The sequence below is a fragment of the Orcinus orca genome, chromosome 15 (assembly GCF_937001465.1).
Source record: "Orcinus orca chromosome 15, mOrcOrc1.1, whole genome shotgun sequence".
NCBI lineage: Eukaryota > Metazoa > Chordata > Mammalia > Artiodactyla > Delphinidae > Orcinus > Orcinus orca.
The window spans coordinates 86,287,788-86,307,819 of NC_064573.1; the positions used below are offsets into that span (position 1 = coordinate 86,287,788).

Sequence of the window (20,032 nt, forward strand, 5' to 3'; positions counted from 1 at the left end):
CCCCCTGCATTGGGAGCGTGGAGTCTTACCCACTGGAGCGCCAGAGGAGTCCCGCCCTGGGGTTTTTCTGTCTCCCCTGGGGCTGGGGGGCTGGGGGATGATGTGCAGACCCACTCAGCACTCAGCCTTGGCAGCCCAGAAACGAGCGGGGAGCGGGTGCCGCACTGGACAAGGGGGGATGGGCCCAGCGGATGGACAGATGGTCCCCGTGTCCGCAGGCAGACATCTCTGAGACGCGTTTCAGAAGGGCCCACAGAATGCAGTGCCAGGTACCACAGTGGCAGCAACTAACTCGGTAACTTCTCTGTTACCTGCTCTCCTTTCCCATTTCTCTTCCCCGTCCCCCTTTCCTGCTCTGGGATCCCACCGCAGGCTCTCCCCAGGGAGATGCAGCCTCACAGATGGGGCTGTGCTCTCAGAGGGCATGCAAGTCCTTCCGAGGCTAGAAATGAGATGTGCTTCATCTCACAGGCGATGAGGAAACGTGTTGGCTCATATTACAAGACAGGATCCCACGTGCGAGAAAAAAAAAGCCAAAGACACATGCAACCTATTATATTAGCTTCTAAGTAGGTCTCAATACTACGTTGACCCTAAGAGGTTTTGGGGAAAATGACTTTTTTTAAAAAAAACTATTTAATAGCTTTTATTCTACACATCTATAAAAGTAACAATCTTGCCAGGGAAATAGTTTTCACCCAACCACCATATATCTGAAAGTATTATGTTGAAGTATAAACTCAAAATGAGGCCGGGTATGCTCAGTAATACTGGGGCTCATAATGTAGGAGCTGAGACTTCCCGCTGGCGGAGCTCCATGACCCTAGAAGAGCAGGTTCTGTTTCTACTTGGAGCAGGAATGGGAGACAGAGGTCCTGCATCAGCTACACTTTTTAGTGTTGGTGAAAATGAAAACCGTCCATCTGTTTTCATGCCTGTTCAGTCACACAAGAGGAAGCCATGAATGGTTCCCCACTTTGCACAGTCCGGTTTGCTTAGGGAGGACGTTCTCCCTGGCCATGCTGGAAAAACGGGGGAAACCACGATTTCATCTGTTACACCTTTTTTTGCACACACTTTTCAGCCAAAACTGAATTTTGGTGGATTCTAACTGTATTTTTCTTCTCTACACAATTAAAATGAAAAAAAAAAAATCCTTTTTAACCAAAATATAATTAGCATATGACACTGTGTAAATTTAAGGTGTCCATGTCGACTTGATACGTTTATATACTGGCACTATGATTACCCCAGGAGCCTGAGTTAAGACCTCTATCTTGTTTTTACATAATTATCATTCCTTTTTTGTGGTTGGGAGCGATCAAGATCTAGTCTGTTAGCAACTTTGAAGTTTACAATGTAGTATTGTTGACTATTATCACTATTCTGTGCATTCGATCTCCGGAACTTATTTATCTACTAGTTCCCAGTTTGTCCCTTTAAACAAGGTGATTTTTGTATCAGAGTCATTCAAAAACTTTCTTGGCAGTTTTGGAAAATAGCCTGTAGTTCTAATTTCAGCCACTAGATGGCAGGGCAAACAAGAAATGGCAGACAACTCGTGGGTTTAGGGATTGCGTGACCAGAGGGGGAGGAGAATCACCCTGGGAAGCGGTCTAATCCCAAGTCTTGCTCTGCATCCAATTGCCTCATCACAGGAGATGATGCTACCCTGTCATCTTATACTGTTTTCAGCATAATCCTTATGCTTTCTGCAATGTTATTGTTTGCTTACATGTTTACTGTCCGTCTCGCTCATTAAGACGTGAGTTCCAGGAGACCTGAGACTTCACGGCTGCAGCCCCCAAGTTTAAAACTGAGCTAGCACACACGAGGTGGCTAAGGGGTGTTTGTTGAATGAATGAATGACAGGAGTGGAAGAATGAACGTGACCTCTGATCCACGTGAACAGGCTGAATCGCCTTCTCTGACTTTGCTGTTTCCGACGGCACCGTACCTCACGGTGAATGATGATCTGCACTTAACACGGTATCCGGGACATTAGAAAACTGCTGAATTCCACGGTTTGACTTATGTCTTTGAAATATGTGAGCCCTGAAGAGCAGTAAGCAAGAAGTCCTCTGGGTCTAATTAGCTTGGTTTGGGTTTAAAATTGAAAATGGCAAGCATAAATCCACTCGGAGGCTTCTCCGATCATCCCTGAAGTGGGTCCTTCCCCTTTCGGCTCCAGGAACGACAAATGGCTCAGACAGGATGGAAGCTGTAAATTCTGGCACATCGAGCTTGCTTGAGATGAATCACCCACCTGCAATTAGTCCGAGCAGGCAGAGGTTTTGCTGGGAGCGTGGGGAACAGCGGGGATGCCCCATCCTAGCCATGAACAAGCCATGGGCTGAGGGATGGAGTGAATTCACACAGCAGGGCCAGGATGAAGGGTTAGGAGAGTGAGGCTGAGTCTTGCAAGAGCAAAGGGGCTTGTGGTCCCTCCCTCCATCTTCAAAGCCAGAACCGGATCACTCGGCTCCCCCCCCATCCTCACTTCTCTGGGCTCTCAATCTGCAGCCCCCTTCTCACTTATAAGGAGCCCCGTGATTCCAAAAGCTCCCCCAGATAACCCAGGAGACTCTCCATCTCAAGATCCTTCACCACATCCTCATCTTTTGCCACGTGAGAGAATATACCCTAAATTCTAGGGATTTGGATGCGGACATCTTTGGGGGGAGGGCAGTACTCAGCCTAACACAATGCCGATCTGAGTTTTAACCTGCAGATAATAGAGAATGAAGAAAAAGCTCATGGTCTAGGGGCTGCTTCCATGAAATATAGTTAGCTTTGTTGAATAGGCCACCTTGAGTGGAGGACTGTGTGTCCTGTTTCTAAGGGCAGGGTCCAACCTTGACTGCTCTGCTCCGGCCACTGGATGGCCACTCTCTGTGAACTTGCTCATTTCAAATGAGGGGCCCCGTGGGTGACAAATTCTTCCAGCCCCAATGCCAATACCATCCTCCAGGAGTCACTGGAGATTGTATATACACACAAGGAGGACGATGGGTGAGCCTGCCCGGCCCAGGAAGGCTGGCCCTGTTTGAGACTGGAGACAAGAGTAGCTCCCAGGGGGTGGTAACTTCGCTTTGGTTTCCAGACACACTGACAATCACACCCGCAAAGAGCACATGGGGATCAAAGACCTAAGTCCGAGGTGCGGCCCTGACGACTTCATTATTCCTCAAGGAAGCACGCGTGGGGTTTGAAGGTCTTGGGAGGCCTGGGCATGGGGTCTGACAGGTCCGAGGAGCCGTCCTTTGCAGTTTGGGGCAGGAGAAGGGCTTTATCAACACTCAAGGGTCTAGGAATTCCCTGGCGGTCCAGTGTTTAGGACTCTGTGCTTTCACTGCCGAGGGCCCAGCCAGGTTCGATCCCTAGTTGGGAACTAAGATTCCACAAGCCTCGTGGTGCAGCCAAAGAAAAAAAAAAGAACAACAACAACAAGGGTCTAAATGACAAATAAAATGATAAGATATCTAGAGTGTACATCGTGATGATCTGCTATCCCTCAACGAAACTGAACAATCAAAACAGAAAATCAACTTGAGGCCCACCTACTCATCAGGAAAACCCCCAGCCCTGTCCCAGCGTGTCCTGGGCCTGCCCTGGGGCCTGTGGCAGGCAGAACCCCTGCCTTAAACCCTCTCACCATCAGCACATTTCTGCCTTAAAGGCATCACCAAGTGACAGCACCCGAGTTCCTCTTTCCTATTTCCCTGATGGGTTTTTTGGGGTTTTTTTTCCATTTTTTTTTAACATCTTTATTGGAGTATAATTGCTTTACAATGGTGTGTTAGTTTCTGCTTTATAACAAAGTGAATCAGCTATGCATATACATATGTTCCCATATCTCTTCCCTCTTGCGTCTCCCTCCCTATCCCATCCCTCTAGGTGGTCACAAAGCACCGAGCTGATCTCCCTGTGCTATGAGGCTGCTTCCCACTAGCTATCTATTTTACGTTTGGTAGTGAGACGGATGGATCTAGAGTCTGTCATACAGAGTGAAGTAAGTCAGAAAGAGAAAGACAAATACTGTATGCTAACACATATATATGGAATCTAAAAAAAAAAAAAAGTCATGAAGAACCTAGGGGTAAGACGGGAATAAAGACACAGACCTACTAGAGGATGGACTTGAGGATATGGGGAGGGGGAAGGGTAAGCTGTGACAAAGTGAGATAGTGGCATGGACATATATACACTCCCTGATGGGTTATAAATTGCGGCGTGAACGTGAGAAGCGGCTCAGATGTGCATTCTGTCTGGCGGGGATGGGATTCAGAGCAACGTGGGTAATAAAGGGCTGCTTAATAGACCTTCATAAGCAGAGTAAATGTTTAACTTTCTTCTTTTTTTTTTTGGCTGCACTGTGAGGCTTGCGGGATCTTAGTTCACCGATCAGGGGGTCGAACCTGGGCCCCCTGCAGCGGAAGCGCGGAGTCCTGACCACTGGACCGGCAGGGAAGTCCCGAACTCTCAACTGATATAAATGGCCTGTGGGAATGTTCTTGACATCAGGAACATACTATTTTTGTGTTCGGAATGTAGAAAAATTAAAATCCTGGACCAAAAATGAAAAGGAGGCTATTCCCTGGCAGTCCAGTGGTTAGGACTCTGTGCTTCCACTGCAGAGGCCCTGGGTTCCATCCCTGGTCGGGGAACTAAGATCCCATAGGTGCGGCCAAAAAAAAAAAAAGAAAACAAGGTGACATGGCCATGGCCGTCCTCATTTTCTGGCCAGCGTGCCCTGATTGGTGGCGTGGATGGATGACCCAATGGGGGAACGTCCCACTCTTCCTAATTCAGTTTTCTACAACAAATGCTGCTTTTGTTCATGTCCACATCTGTACTCATCAAGTGAATTTATGCAGTAATACAAAGTATAAACATTCATGTCTGGATCTGTCCAAAAAAATTAATTTTGTTGGCTATTAGCACTGCCACAACAAGAGGGGGCGATTTTAGCGTTTTTACCAAATACGTGTGGAAGGTAATTTTGATGTATGACGAGCTTCTCCTGTGAAAACATGCCAGGCCTCATGCAGTGGCTTCAACATTCTGGAATTTTGACTGCCGGTCAGCCACGGCAATGGGCAGAAGAATGGCCCCCAACGATGTCCACAGCCAGGCTCTCGGGACCTGTGGCTATGTGACCTCACCTGGCAAAGATAACTGCGTTTGCTTATTAGCCGACTTGAGATCAGCCCGGGTTATCTGCGTGGGCCCAGTATCATCACAAGTATCCTTGCAAGTGGAAAGAGGAGGCCGAGAAGGTCAGAGGGATGTGGGGTCACCCAGCATGCTGTTGCTGGCTTTGCAGAGGGAGGGAGGGGACCCCAGCCAACGGATGCGGGCAGACTCCGGAGGCTGCAAAAGGCAAGAAAAGTAATCCCTGCGGAATTCCCTTGCGGTCCAGTGGTTGCAACTTGGCACTTTTCACTGCCGTGGGCCTGGGTTCAATCGCTGGTCGGGGAACTAAGATACCGCAGGCTGCATGGCTCGGCCAAAAAAAAAAAAAAAGCTATCCGCAGCCCCCAGAAAGGAAGGCAGCCCGGCCAAGGCCTTGACTTTGGCCCAGTGAGGCCTGCGTTACATTCCTAGCCTGCAGAACTCGGGGAGAATACATTTCTATTGTTTTAAGTCTCAGGGCAAACGGCACTTGGTGAAGGCGGCCCGAGGAAACTGCTAATAGAAACGTCTCCCTTCCCACTTCTAGAGGCCAAGGTGTGGGCAGGGCCGTCCCTCTGAAGGGCCTGGGGAGCGCGGGGCCCTCCCTGGCCTCTTCCAGCCCTGGTGTTGCCGCACCCCCCTCGGTGCCCTCGGCCTGCGGAAGCATCGCGTCGCTCTACGTCACGGTCACGTGGCCGTCTCCCTGGGCGCCTGTGCGTCCAGATTTCCCTCTTCTCCTTAGGACACCAGTCGTCCTGGATCCGGGGCCCAGCCTGATGACCTCATCTTATCTTGATTCCACCTGCAAAGATCCTATTTCCAAGTGAGGTCACACTCACAGGGTCGGGGTGGACACCGTTCAACCCAGCACAGCAGCCGGCGTTTCTCTACCAGGATGGCTTCTGGGAAGCAGGTCTGTTTCAAGGAGGGCGTGGCCTCTCGCACCCTCTGCGGTGTTTCGAATCTGGGGGCCCGTGTGCCCACGCTGTACAGAGTGGTGCTGGGTGCGTGGCTTTTCCTGTGTCCTTTTTTTCTCTTTTTGCCCCCGAGTTTGTGGTCCCCTGCGTTTCTTCCTAAGGCTTTGGCTGGCGGTGAGAGGACACTGGGAACAGGGTTTCCCACACATCGGGGGCAGCTCTTGACAGGCTCGGGCCCCTGTGGGGAAGGGCCTTTGAAAACCTCGCACCCCATACCCCGCTTCTTGCTCTCTGGACGCATGCCCAGCCCCCCACCTCCAGCCCCGGCAGGGAGAATGTCACGTTGGGATTCCACCACTTTGCCACGACCATAACGCTCACTTTATGCAGATGCTGGGATTTCGTAAAGCTGTCTCTTTTCTCCATTCTCAAAACCACAGGAGACTCCAAGACCTCCCTTGCCCCGCGTGGCCCCTGGCTACCACCCCACTTTCTGGCTCCCTTTAGGGCAAGGTTAGTGGGATTTTACGGGTGCCCAGCCCTCCCCTCTCTGCTGTCTGCAGACCCTCCCGTCCAGCACACCAGCCCTCGACAGTGGTCACAAGGGTCCCCATGTCTGACTCACTGCTCAGCAGGAGAGAGACTCGGTCTCCACTTCCTTCTGGAGAGACGCCGCCATCCCTCATCCCTTCGACCTCGGAACATGGGAGTGGCCGCGTCACATCCCTTTCCTCTTGTGCCCTCACAAACGCAGGCTTCAAGCATCCTCTACCCAAACCGGAATCTCCTACCCAAATACTGTAGTCGGGGGAGCAGAAACCCCTTCGGTCAAGATACTGATCTATTTTTAAGAACAACTGCTAACGACTGCAGCTCCGAGCGTCAGGGGAGAGTTGAGGAAGGATATGGAGAATTACGTGCAAGCCAGAGGTCCTGACTGGCCCGTCCACCTTCAACTCTGCCGCTGGAGTCCCAAGGTCAAGGTCAAGGGCTTCATCGTACATTTCTCCAAAGCCCCACGTAGCTGGCCGCCTGCTCCCCCACTCCTATCCAAGCCGTCTCGCTGCGACCCAGAGCCACTGGGAAATCAGCCTGGCGCCTGTCAGGTCTTCACCGCCACGCAGCCAGGCTCCGGTGAAGTCACTTCCGTCTGGGTCTGCTCACCTGTCAGCCCCCTCCCCCACTGAGGCTCTGGTCTGGAGACACCAACACAGGTAAGCCTGCAGGTGCAGCCGCCCGGCACTAGCTCGGCTTCCTTTGTGAGGCACGTGCCTCTCAGTCCATTTGGAAGTTAGTAAATGCTGACTTTTCATGGTGACGCAGCCTTGCTGTGTTTTGGTTTTTCCCTTGCATTTTGTACTGTTCACTTATTTAATACGTCCTAGCTCCATAAAGCACTTTAAAAAAATGTATTATTATTTCCTCCAAAAGGCCTTATTTCCAAAAGAGCAAGGTGTTACAAAGAACGTTTCCAAACACCTGCTCAAATGACTTCATTCTACTTGAAATAGCCTGTCAACTACTGGGCTGGTTTTAATGACAGCAAATCACCGTGTGCTGTGTGGCGATTTCGGATTAGTACAGGACTCTGCTCTACTTTAATGCGCTTCGATTTTCAAGCGATGGGACTGTTTTGCACCAAGTGGAACAGTTTGAAAATACTGAAGCCCATCCATTTTTTACTACCTAGAATTTAGAAGTGATCGAGGTTTTGAAAAGAGGCCCAGTGTCATTTTGAAAGGACTTGTTGTTCTGAAGCTTTTCAGTGTAACACATGCAGTGTTGTGCTTTCCCCACCTAGCGAGAAGGGGCCACCTCAGCATCTGGCTATGAAGGGGGCAAGGGGCTCCAGCGGCCCCTTGGAGGTGGGACCCCCGCCGGTGAAGCGGGACGTGAACGGCAGACGGACCGGAATGTCCCCAACAGCGGTCTGTGAGGCCTCTGTCCGAAACCGGGAGGCTCGTAAGCTCAGTCTTGCAGGAGCTCAGCCTTAAGCCAAACCTTCTCTTTAAACCCACCCATGATACTGTGCAGAAACAAGGCGCGCAGTTCCGTCCACCTTCAGGGAAGATAAAGCAGGGATGGGTGTTTTCCAATGGATGGCATGGACACGTGCCTTCTGAGGCCAATAAATGCCGGCCAAAGACACACATCGAAGTCTCCAGGGCCTGTACTTTTTACATAAAATCCCTACAACAGCATACTGGTTTTGTGTATTTGTCTCTTCAGCTGCTGTTCAGAGCCACGTGGTGACCACAGTCGTATACTCTCTAAACTCAGGTGGAAAGTCAGAGGCTGTCAGTTCTGGGCCTGACTGCCTTTCTGGACAGGTTCCCCTTGACAGCAGAGCGTGTACCTACCTGGCTCTCTACCTGCGTTGATTCCCAGCCCCCCTCCCCGGGGTGTAGGACGGTGGCCCACGTAGGGCCCCATCTGCCGCCTTCACGTGCCCCGGCCACACGGAGCCCAGGAAAGGGCTGGCTCGTCACACCTCCCTTTTCCCTTTCGTGCCTAATTCCCTACAGAGAAAATGTGTTTTCTGACGGCACGGGTTAATGGTCTTCAGTATGCAACAGATCTTGAAGACAGAAACTGTACCTCTGGGGGATTATGTATTTCCTAGAGCAGTGCTTTCCAACCCTTTTTATTTATTTTTTTAACCCAAACTCACACCTTCAGCCCCTCTGAGAACTGGTGTTACACTGAGTCATCGGTCCTCAATCTGTCTGAACCCCACCAGTCACGACCTCCTTGTGTTTTTCTGTACTTTGTATTAAAAACAAGATAACCCAAAATGAGTAGCGTGTTTGCGTTTGTTTTTCTGTTTTCGCCAAACATAAAGTTATATTTTAATACAGAGGAGGCTCAAGAATCACTATCCTAGAGAATCAAAGAGCTGCGTCAGGAACAGGTATTTTATTGTGACTTTTCGTCAGTTCCTGACTCAGGACCCTGTACCCCGTGACAGTTCAGGAACTTCATGACGTCCACACGTAAACGCAAATACACGACGACTGTGGACAGACCACGCAGAGAAGGAGCCAGTGAGTCTCATATTCGAGGTGCTTTTTATAATAAAATTACACCAAAAATACAGCGACAAATAGATAACGGTTTATTAGACAAAATGCGAACCCCCATGTCACGGAGAACAGCGCGACCAGCGTCGGTGACTGTGGACAGCCCCGGCCCGCAACGAGCGCTGCCAACGGCCTCCAATCACAGCGGTGCTGCTCGGAAGAGGGGTTTCCTTCCACCCACCATGGTGGGTCTTCAGTCTCGACGGTACCAGAATGAAATTGTACACAAGGACTGACCAGGCAGGGTTAAAACACGCGTTAGGCTGCTCTGCAGGCTGAGACGGAACACACAGTCTTAAATAGGTTTTAATGAAACGTCGCGCTCTTAAGGAAAGAGCAACAGGAGAGCAACGGCGATGGTTTGAGAACTCGGCACTACGTGAAGCAGCAGACAGAACACACTCACCACCGGCCTGCGCCGAGGGCCCGCACGGGCGGGGTCTGCGGCTCATGAGAGAAACCATCAGCGGGACTTTTCTTTAAAACCTCGCCAGCACTTGACCACACTTTCATTTCTTAACAAACCCTCCCTTCCTCAATATAAACACGTTTATTCATCAGAAGAAGAGAAAGTGAGAGCGTGTTCTGTGGGAAGGAGAGGATGAGATGTGTTTAAAATACCGGGACGCCAACCAGCACGGGTGTCGTCTCCCGAGACTTTGTACCCGCGGCAGCAGGTGTCTGTCAGAGGGGAAACCGGCGGCAGGGCGCCCGGGGGCCTTCGGCAGGGCTCAACCGCAGGAAGGCACTTACCTAGGCCGCGGGTGGAAAAGAGGGAACCAACCCCGGCACCACGCAAGTTTTAGGGAAGTCAGCCGTTTGCTCTGTGAGCCCCCAGAGCACCTTCCCACGGATCCGTCTGTCCATCTGTCCGTCCAACAGACCTGACGGGCTGCAGGAGCATCAGGTCCTCCTGCCGGCGGGCGTGCCGTTTGCTCTCGGCCGCTGCAGGTCATATTTCACGGAAACAATAAGGAAGAGCAGGAGGGTAGCGCCTTGAATAGCGGCCAGAAGAAAAAAGTAATAGTTCAAATAGCAGCCGTTGATGTTGCCTAGAGACAAGGAAAGAGAGCAGCACGGAAGCCGCACTTAGAGAGAGTCTAAAAGGTTTTACTTATTTAACTTGGTTCCTACGAAGGTCAGGGTGACTTTTAACTGTGGTCATTAAAAAAGAAAAACAAGGAAGAGAGAAAAGAATCCTACCCCTAATTCAAAATACACAAGTGCTTTGTTTCCAAAGCCACTGTGAGTCAGCTGCGTCTCAACATGGGCTCCGGGCTGGGGCCTCCTGCCCCCACACGATGAGGGGCCCCCACTGTCTCCACGTCAGATCCTGCGGCGGACGGCCCTCCTCGCCTGGGTCTACAGTCTGCACACGCGCCAAGACCGCGCGTCGGGCCAGGACGCAGCCTGGACGGCACGTCAGGTGTGAGTGCCGGACTCCCGTGTTGTCACCTGACATCAAACGAAGTACCGTCACAGGCCGGGACAGACGGCTGAACACACACTCCCCGCGCTAGGGGAAGGCACAAGCTTGCTTTTCACGTTTCTCCTTAAAAAGTTCAGGCTGCAGGCTGATACACAGGCGCCCACTTTAACCCTAAGAGCTGACACACTGAATGGCCGACTCTGGCCCGAGCACCACGCAAGGCGTCCTATGTGCGAGGCTCCGTTCAGTGCCCGATCAATGCCGAGGCGGCGGAGGTTAAGGGCATGGACCGTGGAGCTCCACCAAGGAGGCTCAAATGCCAGCGTCTTGGTCTCTGGGCCCAGGTTCCCTGCCTGTCAAATGTGGAGACAGCACCCGGGCCACGCGGCCGCCTCCTCTTCACGGGGCCCCGTTAGGAGCCCCAGTCCACACGTAGGTCCGGGGCCACCAGGGCTGTAAAGCTGCCATCTGTCCCCTGAGCAGCGGCCACGCGGCGTGGAGACGCAGGGCTGTGTGGAGGGGACACTGGGGCCGCACATAGCACGCCACCCCGGCTCCCAACAAAGACGGCGTCACCGCAACCCTGGACGGTCTACCGCTGACGCCGCTGGTCACCCACTGGAAAGGGCCGGGCACACTGCCGAACAGAGGGGCAGACAGGGGCGGCGCATCAGCAGCATCTCTGGAGGACGCTGGCGTCTTAGGAAACAGGCTGCTGTGCTCTCTGACCGGCTTCAAAAGCATCTCCCATTGGCTTATTTAAAACGCCAGACTCCTTTCCTCTGAAGGTCTCGGTCAAGCTGGGTTATTCTGCAACTTCCTTTTTCTATCTGAACATATACTCATTAAAATCGGACGTTTAACACTGCTTTTATTTAACAGAACTAATGAACAGATATAATACACGTTTGTATAATAAGCACTCACACGTTTTTAAAGAATTCTCACTCCTTCAGGCTGTAGAAGACAGTGATTTCCTATGTTTGCTGCTCTGGGAAGAGATCCAGTACTACCTAGCATTTCTACCAGACCGTGTTATCTACTCAACAGTGGTCAGAGCTGGAAACAGTGGTTTAGACTGTGTTATTTACTCAACAGTGGTCAGAGGTGGAAACAGTGGTTTGGTCCTGTTGCGGGCGGGCTCCACCCTGGACACAGCGATCCCGCCCCCTGGACCCTGGTTTGCAGACGCCAGCGCGGCAGTGCTGCTTGCTGCCGCCTCAGCGCGGCTGTCGTCGAAACACCACTCACGCCGTTTGCAGTGCCAGCTCTGAAACATCAATCTCCCCAAACTAAAAGTCATTTACAACTTCCAAAGCTCAAAGCCGGCAGGCCGAGCAAACTGTGCGCCGTGTCTTCCCTGCCAGGGCCCGTCGCAGCCTGGCGTTAGGAAGGGTTTGCAGAACTGGGCCCACCACCTAAAAGTGATCACCCTGTACTTTCTTGGGCCTCTTCACAGACAGAAGGTAATCGCATGTAAACACGGTAAACTCTGGGTGCTTCCTATTTGATAAGACTGACTCCTGGGCCCCAATAAACAAGCTTCATGTGCCCCCCAAACATATGCACAAGAACATTCCCAGCTGCTTTATTTGCGACAGCCTCAAACTGGAGACACCACGAACACCCACACGCAGCAGAACAGATAAATGAATTCTGACTTATTCGTACGACGGATACTCCGCAGCAATAACAAAGAACCGATCACTGGGATGACTCTGAGAACGCAGTGCTGAGTGAAAGGCCACGGCCACGGACGAGAGAGGCCACAGGACTCAGCAGGGCCGACCTCAGAACAGAGTTCATCTTGCCGGGGGCCGGGGGCTGGGGGCTTAAGTCAGAAAGGACAGAAGGAACCCTTCCACGTCCTGCATTTTGATCTGGACGAAATGCACACCAGGCTGTGCACTTAAGACCAGTGCCCTTCACAGTACGGACGTGATTCCCAGTCTAAATAATAATAATAACGAGGACAAGCAGGCCTGGGGCAGGACAGGGAGAGAAGAAAACAACGAGGGGAGAATCTGGGGACTCTTCCTTCAGACGTGGTCCTGGAACCTGACAGCAAGTTACCCACGTGTCAGTCAGGAAACGCTGAGCCAGCCCCACTGCCGCCGGAGCCCTAATGCAGGCAGGACCTGCCGAAAGGCAGAGCCGGGGAGAGCCCAGGACACAGAGAAGCCGTGAAATCTGGGATCACACCTGCTGCTCCTCCTACAGAAACAAGGATGTGGGGGCGGCGAGGAGGAGGTGTCACCTGTCCCATTCTCTCTCCAAACCACCGCCCGTGACAGCCACCTGCCCCTAACCACGCGGGAGCCGACCTGCCACGTCCTCTCACCTCACTGGACATGGGGCTCCGGGCAGAGGGACTGGAGGGAAAACAAGGAGAGGCCACCCTGCACTCCTGGACAGGGCAGCCGATCCAGGACACACGACAAGGTACTTCTCTTTCGTGAAAATAACACAACGAACAGAATCCAGGTCCAACATCTGTCCACGTGTGCCACGTGCATCAATACCGGACATAAACCTCACAATGAAAAGTTTTAAAATTACCTGTCAGAAGTAAAGGATGAGTGACAGGTAAACTACCAGTTATTAAATTAGTAACGGCTGTGGGGGGAGGGGGTGGATTAAATCACTGGAAAGCAATGGGAATGACAGAAACCAATCGATCCTTTAAGATACACATGAAAGTAAAAAAACAGAATCTATATCTCAAGAACTACCGAGGTGTGGTCCCGATAACAAGTCTTTCTTTGAAGGAGGTCTGTCACACGTACAAAACAGATTACGTGACACCAAGAGCGCAGGAGAACTCCCAGAACCCTGTGTAACTGGACTTACCCTCCGAGGGGCAGGAGTAATGAGCACAGCCCCCCTCAGCACAGCCAGGAGGGCCTGCCGCGCACACCACTGGCTCTCACAGCCGGACCAGCTGGACACATCACCAGTGGTGCCCGGGGGCAGCAGGGGCCCCAGTTTCTGGAAGCTGCATCAGGGGTCTCTGGGCCGAAACGCCCCCCTCAAGACGGGAATTTTAACTGAATCATGGGAGGGCTTTTGGAATTCTGCAATTTCTGGAGAACAGTCTCTAAGCTTTCACCAGATTTTCAAGGGGATTTAGAACCTAGAAGTGGCTCAGTACCCAGGGGGTACTGAGCACAGAGAAGCCACAAAATCTGGGATCACACCTGCTGCTCCTTCTACAGGGGACGGCAAACGCCACACGCCTATACAAGGAAAAGCAATATGGTGGTTTTTACTGGTACAACATACGAAGAAGAAGCACACCTGCACCTCCTGGGTCTGCTTAAAGGCTACATCGATATGGAAACAGCAAAGCTTTCATCTCTTGGGAGTGATTCTGCGCAAGCTGCCACCTACTGGCATTAGCTGTAAAACCCCATTAGGAGTGATAATGAGTCATACTTGTTTTTAACAAGGCAACTTATTATCTCTCTTTTTTTTTTTAACAGCAGGAAATTAAAAGGTACCGTCAGGAAAAGAAAAAAAATACGAAAATAAGATACTGGGTTGGCCAGAAAGTTCGTTAGGTCAGTGAATATGTTGTTCAATAAAGTTCTTCATGAAAATGAAAAACGTGGCTTTACTTAAAACCGAACAAACTTTCTGGCCAACCTGATAAATGAAAGGAAATTTGTGATACAGATTTTATTTGCCTCATAATAAAATAAAACTAGTGCTGGACCTGAAGGTGGGAGGGTCAGTCTACTCATCACAGACGCTCCGAGAAAACAGCAGCCACAGAGCTGCTGCTGGAGGCGACCTGGGGCAGGAGAGGCCCACCCGTCCCCAGGAGACCATCAGGGACGTGGGTAAACGAGGGCAGGCGGGTGGTCTGACGGGGCGCAGGGAGCAGCCGGGGGCTCCCGGGGCAGCCCAGCGACGCTGACCGCGTCTGGTCCCGGGCGCCCCATGCGGCCCAAGGACTGGGTCGCTGGTCACTGCCGACGACGGGAAAGGGGGCCGCGAGGGGGGCCTTACCGAAGTCCGTGTGGCTGCTCATCCACCCGATGGCCTTGAGGGACACCAGTGCCAACAGTCCTGAGCCCACGAAGGACCCGACGCCAGAGAAGAAGAAAAACAAGCCCATGATGGCACTCTGCATGGACTTGGGGGCGGCCGAGTACGCGAATTCCAGGCCTGGGGAAGAAAAGGAGGGCATTTCAGGAGAGGAGCAGGGCGCCCGCGCCCGCGCCGCTGCCCTCGGACACCCGGGCTCTGGGGCGTGGCTCTGAGACAGCACCCAGGCTGGTTGCTCACCTCCTGCTGTCACAGCCCCTAGAAACTCCGCGAGGTGGCCAGTCACCTCCCGCCTTCACACTTGAAGGCAGCATTTGACTTGTCAGCTCTTGGAATTTCTCGTTCCTCATGGAAAGAAAGTTTGAAGAAGCAAAATTTGCCTACATTCTTAACTAACGGGAGTTTGCAAACAAAGTACTTACACTAAAATGGGGAAATCTACTCAGGATTTCTATCTGAAAGGCAAGGTCTTTTAGAACAGTTTCAGCAGGTGCATCTATAAACCGAATCACCACTGTAATAAGCAGACATGGAGATCTGCACTGTGCTCTAAAGGAAGGGCCACCCCGTGCGACTCGTTCCCTCCACAAGTTCATTAGCCAGTCCACGTGAGCGCTGTAGGAGGCAGGAGAGGTGAAAAGTGCCGGCCTCCCAGCCCCACCACTCTGGGCATCACTCATTTTCTCCTTCCCTCGCTCCCAGCAGCTGGGAACAGGCCTGCACGGAATTTACTTGTCCACATGCCACCACATGATCTCACCAATAGGGAAGAGAGGCCTGTGAGAACAGGTTTTAAAAATTAGGTTTGCTTCCTTATAAATCTGAACGGAGACACTGAGGGCCAGGCAGTGAGGGACGCCCGAGGCCCGGCCGTGGTGGCAGGACTGCAGGGCGTGGTTATTAGCAACTGCCAGGTAGCCCTTACGGGGGTCTTCCTTCTTCTATCCTCGCTCCTGTTGACCCTCTACGGTAGATGAACTTCACGCTGATGTTCTGGGGATCCTTTTACACCAAGAAAGGAGAGCCTCAGCCGTAGCATGGCTCTTTCCTCACCAATTCACATTCCGCACCACAACTGCCCACCAGCACCCACCAAGCACTGTGCTGTTTCTGTCTCGACGCGGCCTAACAAAGAAGGAAACAGCACGGGCTTTATCGTGCTGAGACAGGACTGGACGCGGACGCCCCGACGGGAAGGAACCTCACCTGCGATGCTCGCAAATATTTCACTGACGCCAATCAGCACGTACTGAGGGACCTGCCACCAGATTGGCAAATCCGCAGCATAGTAAACGACATTTCCAATGGTCTGGTTAATGGTCTTCTCCTTCACGAGGTCCAGCCGTTTGCTTTCCAAAATCCCTACAGTTCATAAGTAGGTTATGAGCATTTGTTCATTAACATTTGCAATTAAACTAAAAAACTAGATGCTTGGTACAAGATGTCTGTTGATGATTCTGAGAAATACATGAAAGGATAATGCCCGATAACATAGCTTCCCCCAGAACCCCCCAACCTCAGGAATCTCCCTACTTTCAGCTTCTGAGGTAGGTTACTAAGAAACAGAGGTCATATAACCCACACTTCATGGGGGCGCCCTGCAGTGCCTTATAAAGCCAGTGTTCAACATGGTTAACGCAATCCTCAAATCTCTGGACTGCTCGCCTAAACACCTTCTATTTCTCTTAAAAGGGGGAGCAGGGGAGAGCTAAACAGTCCTGCAATAAAAAGGTTAATCGTGCTATTTACTTATCAGAAGGTAATGAATTTGGAGATGTTTTTCCCCTCAAGGGAACAGATTTAAGCTGATTCACTGATCGTCATCACTATTACAACTACCACGACTACTACTAATGCCAGTTTCCTTGTGCAGACGGGCTTAACCTTATCAGCAAAGTACAGTGGTCCCCCCTTCTCTCTGGGGGATACGTTCAAAACCCCCAGGGGATGCCTGACGCCCAGGACAGTTCCACGTCCTACATATACTATGTTTTTTCCTGCACACACATACCTCTGATAAAGTTTAATCTATAAATCAGGCACAGTAAGAGATTGACAACAGTAACTAATAATAAAATAGAACAATTATAACAATACACTGTAATAAAAGTTACGTGAAGGTGGTCTTCCCCTCTCTCTAAATATCTCATTGTACTGTAGATATTTTCGGACCACCGTTGACCGTGGGGTCACTGAAACCATGGAAAACAAACCCAGGGATAAGCGGGACGACTGTAACCCGGACTCTTCGAACCACCCTCTGCCCTCAGCAGCACCAAGACCTCACTGGGTCATCGGTCATCTGTCTCGCGGGGCAGAAAGACATGGGAAGATAAGCAAGACAGAAACAGCTACTCTCCACAAAACAAAACATAAGCAGGTCAAAATAAAGCTTGAAACAACGTGTGGGACCGACTTCTCAAGGTAAAGGTGTCGCTAGGTTGTGTTTTTAAAGGGTTCTAACTGCAGATGAAATAATGGGCCATAATATCTAATGTATATGTAAAAGCTTATGGATTTAAAACCATATGAGGAAGGACAGGAGTCTGCGTAGAGGACAACGGAATATATTAAAAATATTCCTTTCAAAACCTGAGCATGAGAAAGGACCAGGGTATGACTGACTGGATGAAAGACAAACTCTGTAATCTGCAGCCCACAAATGAAATACCTCAAATGAAATGTGCAAACAAAGAGAAAACACATCAAAGGGCCAAGGGAAAGAGAGACCTCCCAGAGGTGAGTCGACCTTCACACCCGTCCTGCGACTGAGAAACACAGAGCGGGCCCAGGCGTGCAGAGCGGTCACTGCAGAGCGCCTGCTGCTCTGGAAAGGGGTGCGTGCAGCTCGGCCCAGCGGTTATCAGGACGCTGGTGATGGCATTGAGGGCCCTGTCCACAGCGACAGCTCTGCTCCCTGGCAGGGCAGCGGGCAGCACCAAGGGGGCTGTGGCGTCAGCCTGGTTGGAGCACCTTCAACGCACAGGATAAAGCACTGTGGGCTTCCCCTGCGTGGGCCGAGCTCCAGCCAGCCCAGGGCCACTGCCCTGAGACCGGAAGATCACTGCGCTGTGCTGGCCACCGACCCTCTAGCTGGAAGGGCTCCGTCCAATCCAAGAGCAGAGGGGGAAGCACCCACTCAGCCTGTTTTAAGGGAATAAATATTGAAGCTGGAGAAGACTCTTGTCCTCCACAGGAAAGGCAAGAGAGGCTTAAGACAGTGCGTGTGTGTGTGTGTGTGTGCGCGTGTGTGTGTGTGTGTGTGGCTGCCTGTGTGTGCATGCGTTTGTGTGTCTGTGTGTGTGCGTGTCTGTGCGTGTGCACGCGTGTGTGCGTGTGTCTGTGTCTCTCTGTGTGTGTGCGTCTCTGTGTGCACGTGTGTGTGCGTGTGTGCATGTGTGTCTGCCTGTGTGTGCACGTCCGTGTGTGTGCATGTGTGTCTGCCTGTGTGTGTGCGCGTGCACGCGTGCGCGTGATGGGGCAGTACTGGTGGGGACGATACATGGATTTAGTACTTCTGCAAGGCCTGGCAGAGAACGGAAGTAAACTGTCGGACGGGATCTGTTCTGTGCTCTTATTAGTTAGGAAAGCATGACTCCGTGAGGACTGGGGGTGAACAGGTAACGGAAACGAAGGGGCGCTGGCAAGGGGGACACAAATAACGAGGGCCGAGCCCCAAGAGACAAGAATGTGAGAAATCACTGAAGCTCCTCTCTGGTGGGACGGATGGCCGGACAGCGCAGAGAACAGAGGCCGAGGGAGAGGGCGAGCGCTCCAGACGACGCAGGGGCTGCGCAGCCCGCAGAGCTCCTGACGGACGGGCCCAGGAGCACCGGCACAGACCAATGTAAGGGCAGATGCTGGGAGAGCGCCACAGCCATCGACGGGCCAAACTCTTCAGTTAAAGACACGGACTCACATCACGTCAAAACGAAAGAAAACCCAACGCTGCGGGCGAGGCAAGAACTAAAGCGTAAAGTGGCAAAGGTCTGAGTGAGGGAGAGGACGAGCAGAGTCACCGAGAAGGGAGGCGTGCCAACCACAGCGCACGGGCACCAAGAGAACACGCTGAAGGTCAAGCGCACGGCCCCGCACCCGCAGCAAGCCCGGGAGAAGCAAGCCAGAGCCAGCAGCTGGGCAGAGACAGGGGCGCTGGTCTCAGCGACCGTCGGGGTGTGAGCTGGGCTTTCGCTGGGCCTTAGGGTCCCCGTGTGCGCCTCCCGCCACAGCGCTACTGCCCGAGGACGGCGCGTGCCCTCCCCAGGGACGACACAAGCCACAGACCTTCGTGAGTGAAACGTCGTCATCTGCTAGGAATGCAGCGAGGCTCTGAGACCCAGGAACCCTCTCGGTCCTCACCAGAGCGAGCAGATGGAAAGATGAGGCTTTGCCTGGCAACTGGTTGCATCGGAGGCCCAAGGGCAGACCCAGGTCCCGAAATTTATGGACACTTAACACCTGTGCCCTCGCGGGGCTCCGTTCTAATGGGCCCCGCCCAGACCACAGCATCCCTGGACACAGGCCATCGCCGTGATCCCAGGCCCCTGGCAGCACTGGACTTCAGGGCTCTTGCTACAAGGGATCTGACCCACTCAGCTGACGGTAGGACAACCTGCGAGCCATCCTATGCGGCACCCCACGAACGTTTTTAGAAGGTAACACTGACCAAAACGGAAGCCTTGAAGTCCATGGTACAGAATTATAAAGCCAGGATCTTTCCCAACTCCTCAATTAAAGCTTTTCCATTAACAAATGGATAAACAAAAGCATCAATATTATGAAATGAAAAAAATTCTGTAAAATTACTCTTGGATCAAAAAGAAAATAAAAAACATAGTTTCAATATTCGTAGGGAGAAAAAACACACTACAACAAATCAAAGTGCAAGAGACCTTGGTAAAGCAACAGTAACAGGCCAATTCATGCCATTACGTGGTTTTTACTGTTAAGCAAGAAAGAACAAAAAGACGTGAAGAATTTAACTCAAGAAATGAGAAGAAAAACCCCACAAAACAAACCAAAGGTAATAGAAATTAATATCTTAAATTCTCTACTTAGAAAACATAAAAACAATCAAATGATAAATTCAAGACAGACGTCTAAGGAAAAATTATAAAATACAGTCTTGGCAAGCCTAATAAAAAAAGAGCACATAAAAAAGGGAAACTAGAAATGAGGAAGGAAACACATCAGATTTATTTAAAACACTATTTTTATCTCCACTCTAACAATTTTTATAAAACTCAATAAATGATTTACTAGGGACATTAAAAAAATAAAAAGCTTAAGTGATTCAAGAAAAAACAAGATCTGTACAAAACTGAGAAAAAGGTGGAAAAGTTACATTTCGTTTCAGAGAGGATGTACTCATATGATTTTCT

At 51.4% G+C, this 20,032-nt stretch overlaps 1 protein-coding gene across 11 annotated transcripts in view; it reads right to left on the bottom strand.

Moving 5' to 3' along the window:
* Positions 1 to 20,032, bottom strand: part of SLC15A4 (solute carrier family 15 member 4) — a 118,955-nt gene that overhangs the window by 82,135 nt on the left and 16,788 nt on the right. For 9 of the 11 annotated variants that reach the window (XM_049697915.1, XM_033440670.2, XM_033440668.2 and 6 more), the window contains exons 6-7: positions 15,858 to 16,013; positions 14,613 to 14,771 (exon numbers count right to left, since the gene is read on the bottom strand). In XM_049697915.1, coding sequence (XP_049553872.1) covers positions 14,613 to 14,771; positions 15,858 to 16,013 — 315 coding nt within the window. Of the gene's footprint in view, positions 1 to 9,184; positions 10,225 to 11,455; positions 13,135 to 14,612; positions 14,772 to 15,857; positions 16,014 to 20,032 lie in introns of those variants that run through there. The other 2 variants (XM_004276642.3, XM_033440665.2) reach the window with 2 other exon arrangements.